We start from the raw sequence: 7,232 nt of genomic DNA, 5'->3' as shown, positions 1-7,232 counted from the left end.
ATAGTAACCAAGATGTCCCCAGCATGACTTAGCATAAAGAGTGGAAGCAAGGGGAAATTAAGATACACAAAATAATATCTCTAAAGTTAACAAATGAACAGTATCATATGTTGAACATGTATGAGTTGTAACAAAAGCTGGGGGAAGTGACCATGTTATGATTCCTTAAGGCCTCTTGTCACATTGAGGTTTGGTAGTAATTGTTTCAGTATGCTTTAACCAGATTGTCTACCAGTATATAAACCCTTTTCCCCTCAGCTAAACTGGGGTGAAATTAGCCTTTCTTTATTTTATTTTTATTAATAGTTTGAAGCAACCACTTTTTGAACTTTCAACATTCATTTTAATTCTTGGTAGATGAGTGAAACAGTAGGATGAGACACTCAAAACAGCTTCTGCCTAAAGCTATGTTGTTTGACTGAACACTGCAACATAAAGCTGTTACAGTAATCCATGAACTGTTTGCCCATTATTTATGTATGAAGCTAATCTTATCTGTTATGGTGCAGTAAACGGCTATCCATGCTACTGGCATAGTTCCACTGTTCCAAGCCCAGGTCTTTACTGGTTCAGTGGCTTGAAATTGAACTGATCACTATGAACTCTGTTTCACCCTGTGGAACACTCATCTGCCAGGGTCATCAGCCCGTTGCTTTCCCTCTGTCTATGCTTTCCACATTTCTCTCTCCTATTTTTTCATTTTCTCTTCACGACGTATTGATTGTGTAAGGAATGTGTGTTTGAAGACCACCCACTTTGTGTGTGTACAAAGTAAATACATGAACTGTCAATGTCAAACTTCACCGCATGTTTTTCAAGTAATCCATAGAGAGCTGTGGACTACACAACACAAATGGCTATCTGGATGTTTGATCATTTTCTGATGATTATCTGTTTGTTCAATCATTTCTCTGATCAATATTCTCAGCCCTCTTAACGTGCTTGTAACACATTGTGTACGTGAACTCATTCTTTCAGTTGCACCCCTTTTGATTTATCTGTGATGCTGAGAATGGTTCCAAGGCAACCGTGCATTTGATTGCAAACATTACATTTTGTCAGCCTCATAGCATAATTGCCTAAATCATATTTACTTTACTTTTACTCTATTCTACCCTACATCTACTTTTGGTTAGCCTAATAGCATAATTGTTTAAGTCATATTGTAAGGGTTATAGAGTAGGGTAAAGTAGATGTAGAATAGAGTAAAAGTAGAGTAGAGCAAATATGATTTAGGCAATTATGCTATGAGGCTAACGATATGCACTTGTGTGGATTCAGGGCTGACTCCATTTCTCATTAGATCAATCTTGATCATTTCCACTCACTTTTATATAAATGGCTTATTAGTGTGTTTCTCAAACAGTTCTCAGACATATTCCCTTTATACTTTACAGTTTGACCCTTTCATTTAAATAAAATGACAAATACATTGACTGTTCTCAAAACCATTTTATTAAATAAAAAGTCCATACAATACATCACTTAAATAGGTTGGGGTACGATACAAAAGTTATATAAACAGACTGTACATTATATATTTACATAATTCTATACATACACCTCTGAGCTGATTAAAGTGTTCCTGTCTGTGTATAGTGCCTCTTGTTCGTTTTCTTCACAAAAGAAAAATAAAGATATATATATAAATATATACACACAAATCCAATGTTTTACATTATATTATAAAATGTAGAAACTGTTCTTAAGCCATCTACAATATGTAAAGTTTATGTCATGCTAAAAATATCAACATTGACACAGGTCCAAAACTACGATCATATATCCGCTCCAATAGCTTCCCTGTGGACATGGTTTAAAACACACATGGTGAAACTTTTGGGAGCCACACATTTCACTCTAAACTGCTTTTAGGACACACTACCCCTCTTCAGTTTAATTTTGTGCATAGCTGGAAAACTTGGTTGGCAGATTGTCCACAGGGTAAACAGTAGGTCCTGTTTTCATGGTGGGTGGCCCATTCAAAAGAGTCCAGTGACACTTTGTGACCACTTCTATCAGGAAGATCTTCAGCAGGACCTTAGCGAACTCCTTCCCCACACACATCCTGGAGCCCCCTCCAAACGGGATGTACTGGAACCTGGAGGAGTCACTGGAGGGCGGGCTCAGGAAGCGCTCTGGCTGGAAGCACTCCTTGTTGGGGAAGATCTCTGCCACGTCATGGGTGTCACAGATGCTGTAAATTACGTTCCAGCCTTTGGGGATTTGGTAACCCTGAAGAGTGAAGGGGTGAAATGATAATTAAGAAGACAGTTTGATACTTGAAGTTGTGAATCTGCAAATCTCCTGCATAGAGATGTGTTTAGTTCTTTATTCATTTGTTAACTTACATTGAGTTCAAAAGTCTTGAGGGCCACTCTGAAGCCTCCAGGAACAGGAGGGTTGATCCTTAGAGTCTCTTTGATGACACAGCCTGTGTATTTCAGCTGTTCCAGGGTCTGGATGGTGGGATTCTGGAGGTCCAGCCCCTGCTCCTGCTGAAGTCAGATACACAAAGTCCTTGAGATGTGGTTGAAAGCCCACAAAAAGCTAAAAGTAGAGTCTGAATAAGGGCCTTTTTTTTGCAAGGCCAAGAATGGCCTTTTTATACGGATTGTTCATTGCAATTTGAATAAATGAAATTTTCACATGATTGAGAGATTTATTTGAAATTATACCACACCTGTTAGTGTAAACACTAAAACATTGCAGCCTCTATTTACAAAAAAAAGGTACTGGAACTTGAATTTACAAAATGAAAACTTGTACTGTGTGTTTACCTTGTCCATCAGTTCCTTCCTCAGTTTATCCACAACTTGTGGATTGAGCCCCAGGAACATGAGCAGAGAGGTGGCTGTGCTGGCCGTGGTCTCATGGCCTCCAAACAACAGTTCTGTAGCAGACTCCTTAAGGGCCTGAAAAAAGAGTCATGTTTGGTTAAGACCCTGACCAAAGCAACCACTTCTAAAGAAAGGTATTAGACCGTTGAGATGTTTGGTTTGTGTGCGGTGTGGGAGAGTGAATGTACCTGCATGCTGAAGGCTTCTCCATTGTCCCTGCTGCTGTCTATCAGCTGCTGCAGAGCATCCCTGTGTTGGTGCACCTTGTCTGAGTCCTGGACCTTCTTCCTGATGTTCTCCTCGATCTTAGAATGGATGAGGTTCCTGGCCTTCAGACCCTGGAGAAACAGAATGATGGATGGTGAATGGAAGGGAGATGGAGATAAGGAGGGAACCAACAATAAAAGGCAAAAGGAGAACAGCAGACTAAGATGATGACCCCTGTATTCAAAGATACTGTATACTGTTTGTACACACAGACGGATTAATTCATCAACTATTTCACTTTACCGCTTGCCTCATGTAATGCCTTTCATTCAAAAAAAGTCTCTCTCTTACCCTGTAGAGTCCACTGAAGGGCACGTCTATGGGCAGGGAGAAGAGGTTCTTGGTCATCTCCTCAAAGGCTTCCACCAGCTCCTGCTCGTGGGTCTTGATCTGCTCCGGCTCAAAGCCCAGGAGGATCCTCATGGAGATGCGGAACATGAGGCGCTTCATCTCGGGGTAGACCAGCACACAGGAGTCCTTCTGCAGCCACTCCTCCACCGCACAGCGCACCTCCTCCTGGATGACTGGGATGTACTGCTCCAGAGCCTCCCTGGAGAACGCTCGCATGATGGCCTGATGGACAAGCACAACCAGGGTCTACGTGTTATTTTACAACCCAAACACACTTTAAAAACAAATCTTCTAGAAAACAGCACATACAGAATTTGTCACTTTTTTTTAGGAACCCATATCACAAACTATTATGGCTACTTAATCAGTTTGATTAATAGCCAGACACAGTAATGATAAGAATGTGTATTTAAGTAATTCAAAAACAAAGATTTAAGTTCCACTTTATGAAGCAAGCAACATCACGGTTGCAAGAGAAGGAAATAATGATTCAATATGTTCACCTCATTGAACATATAAATATATCAGCTCGGGCAGCTCCGTTTAGAATGGACATCATGCATAACAGGTTATTTGAAAAGTTAAACGTTTTGAACTGTAGGCCACTGAGCAACTCAAACGTATGCCACGAGGCTTCTCATCCATTTAAACTAAAGCAAGGACGATTTAATAGATACATAATGAAATTTACCTTTTTCTTGTTCTTGTGTTGGGATCCGTGGACGTTGGAGAGTGTGTCCGAACCCAGGATGGTGCGCACAGAAGCGGGCCACTGCACAGACACGAGCCGGTGCTCCCCCAGCAGAATGCTCCGAACGTTCTCCGCTCCGGTCACGCGCACCGTGGGGTTACCGAAGAGGTGCGTCCGGTAGATGTAACCGTACTTCTCCCTCTTCATCCGCAGAAACTTTCTCCTCTGCACACGCACACCAACGCAAAGCAATGATGAATAAACTAACACTAATACAGCAACTCGCAGCCCACCATACACACCAAGCAAAAAGTGAATGATATATTTAAGAAAATATATAGGCAACCGACATTAAATAATTTGACAACAATGATAGAGCCACAGATAAACTATGCCTATACATTTTGAAAACTGAATTAAGCCGTCTTATGATTGAATCCTAACTGTAAGCCTATGTTTTCATGTGAAAGTAGCAGTCAGCAGCTGTGTCTACCTGGAGGATGAGTTGCAGCGTCTCTCCAATGAAGGGTAAGCCCATGGAGCCGGGGGGCAGCGGGCTGGAGCAGGACGGGTCTCTGCCTCGGATCATGTAAACCTCCCAAAGCTTCACCGCCACCAGGAAGAGCAGCACGGGCAGCACGATGGTGCACAGGAGGGTGGCCAGCAGTGTACTGAGAGCCATGTCTGCAGCGGGCAACAGGGACAAAGCAAGCAGCCTCTGGTTGGAGTTCAGGTGAAGTTCTGTCAGCTCTGCGCTGCTCCTCCAGCCTTTTATAGGCTGCCAGGACTGCGGGCAAGCCTGTTACCTTCTCCTCCCTCAGATCATTTAGTTCACTCAAAGTTCATCTTTAATTGTGGGTGTCGTTCGGCCCCGCCTCCGGCCTGTACTGGCCGACTTGTCTCACCATTTGTTCCAAAGGGCCGCATCTTTAATCCCTACCTCCCGTTGCACGCAGACAATCCGCGGCGGATTTCACTGAGAAAAGGTGGAGGCTCGTCCCAAGACGCCTTTTGTTAGCAATAAGGCAGCTAGTTTACACACTCATTACCTTGGCTTAAACCCTCGCTTGTCGGATCAGTAATCATGCCTGCAGGGCGGCCTGCATTCAAGAGCAAAAAGCTTTTAAGCAGCACATTTTCAAGTGCTTCAGAAAATGGAAAAGAGGCTGGAAGGTTGAAGAATGTCTTAATCCCTTTCTCCGGGTCTTACTGGTGCCATTCAAAGCTCACCTTGGCTACTTCTGAGTGTGTGTGTGTGTGTGTGTGTGTGTGTGTGTGTGTGTGTGTGTGTGTGTGTGTGTGTGTGTGTGTGTGTGTGTGCGCGCGCGTGTGTGTTTTAGTTATTTTCGGAAGATATGCCTGCAAACAATCCCACTTTTTATAATTGGATTTTGATGCACCTTGTGTTTGTGACATGTTGTATTCAACAGACGTCAGAATGTGTGTGTAATTCTTTAAACCTTGCCTCCATGATGTATCAGTGTAACTATGCAGCAGGGAGCTGACTAAGGAACCTCACCTCACTGGAAAACAGCTCTGTCCTCTGCTTGACTCACACTCTACTATCAATCTGCTTTCAGGTTGAACATCATCCTAATCTAGAAGAAGACTTTAACCTGCTCTCTCTCTCTCTCTCTCTCTCTCTCTCTCTCTCTCTCTCTCTCTCTCTCTCTCTCTCTCTCTCTCTCTCTCTCTCTCTCTCTCTATCTCTCTCTCCGGATGTGTGTGTCATAAAAATGATATCTCCCTCGGTGGGTTCAAACTTGGGTCAGAGGCGACAGGCGTGGGACACACACACACACACACACACACACACACACACATACACATTCACTCTAAGTTATCCCCATGCTACACTTCATGCAGTGTAAACACAGAGCAGAGAAGGCCTCCTCTCCCCACATCCTCACACTGCATTTGTTCTTTACGACCTGCCATAACTTCAGGACGTGTGTGTGCGTGTGTTTATGCAGTAGCATTGGGTCAGTCAGAGGGAGACAGCTTGGCTGCTGCTTTTACAAGGACACATTACATGGATGGATATCTGTGCTCTGGCTGACTGTGTGTGTTTTTAAAGAGGGCGCCCTGAGGTTGACCCCAGTGTGAAGGCACGGCCACTATCATTTTTACAGTCACACAAAACCTGGACATGCAGTCTGATCTCCCATCATGATCATCTGCTGAGGACAATGGGGACCTGTACTGTATTTATTTTTCTTAATCTAGGGGGAGGTGCCTCCATTCTAATTTGAATATTCCCAACACCAACACCAAAAATGAGACAAGTCAAGTCTAAATTCACCTGCTATAGGTCAAGAAAGAGCTACTAGCTCTTAGCCTGACTGACTCCCACTTCCTCAAATGCTCTGTGCAATGAAGTTCATTTTAGACCTAGTACAATAAATGATAAAGTAACATTGATCAGCGTCTCCCTGGCTTCCATACTGCTCTCTGCTGTTTACTACACTCTTTCACGACATCACCAATGTCATGACGTCAAACGTGACACATCACATGGTCTGCCGGCCATCAGACCTGGGTCTGTTTGCAGTGAGAAACTCTTAAGAGGTTAAACCCATATTTTACCTGCATCTACACACTCCTTTTGGTGTGAACATTGTATTTGTAATATGTGAGGAGCTCAGTATTTGTAAAATCCTGGCCATGGCTCTGCTTTCATTCCAGCGGGGTATCTAATGTGATGGTCATTTCTTAAACTACCAGATTTTTCCTGGCTGGGGCATTATGGGCCTGAAAGACAGGAGAGCGTTAACCACTCTTAAAGGCTAATGATAACATGCCATGTTTTAAGACATTACTGTATATTCCAAAACAGTAAGCCTATATACGTCACTAAACACCATCAGCTATAATAACAATGTACAAATGCTTGTTTACTGTTGAGACAGGGGGAAGCATGTTGAGGGTGAATGGGTTTCCAGCTGCCCATGCTGTAGCTGCTAAGTTTTTCTCATCACAATGTGAATGTGTGAAATAGGATTCTGCTGTTCAGGTGTGATAAAACAGGGAGGAGGAGGGGTGAGTGGGTGAAGTGAAGTTCAAGACCAAAGAATGATTATTGG

At 43.1% G+C, this 7,232-nt stretch overlaps 1 protein-coding gene across 1 annotated transcript; it reads right to left on the bottom strand.

Annotated features, from left to right (window-relative positions):
- Nucleotides 1-1,896: 1,896 nt before the first annotated feature.
- cyp26a1 (cytochrome P450, family 26, subfamily A, polypeptide 1) lies at nucleotides 1,897-4,831 on the bottom strand (the record flags this gene model as incomplete). Its single annotated transcript, XM_080048905.1, has 7 exons — nucleotides 1,897-2,235; nucleotides 2,352-2,498; nucleotides 2,781-2,915; nucleotides 3,029-3,178; nucleotides 3,399-3,680; nucleotides 4,150-4,374; nucleotides 4,643-4,831. 7 exons carry the CDS (start codon nucleotides 4,829-4,831, stop codon nucleotides 1,897-1,899), a joined length of 1,467 nt encoding a protein of 488 aa, XP_079905031.1.
- Nucleotides 4,832-7,232: the final 2,401 nt, after the last annotated feature.

This window comes from Ammodytes marinus (genome assembly GCF_949987685.1).
Source record: "Ammodytes marinus genome assembly, chromosome: 20".
NCBI lineage: Eukaryota > Metazoa > Chordata > Actinopteri > Uranoscopiformes > Ammodytidae > Ammodytes > Ammodytes marinus.
This window is presented reverse-complemented; position numbering and strand designations above follow the sequence as displayed.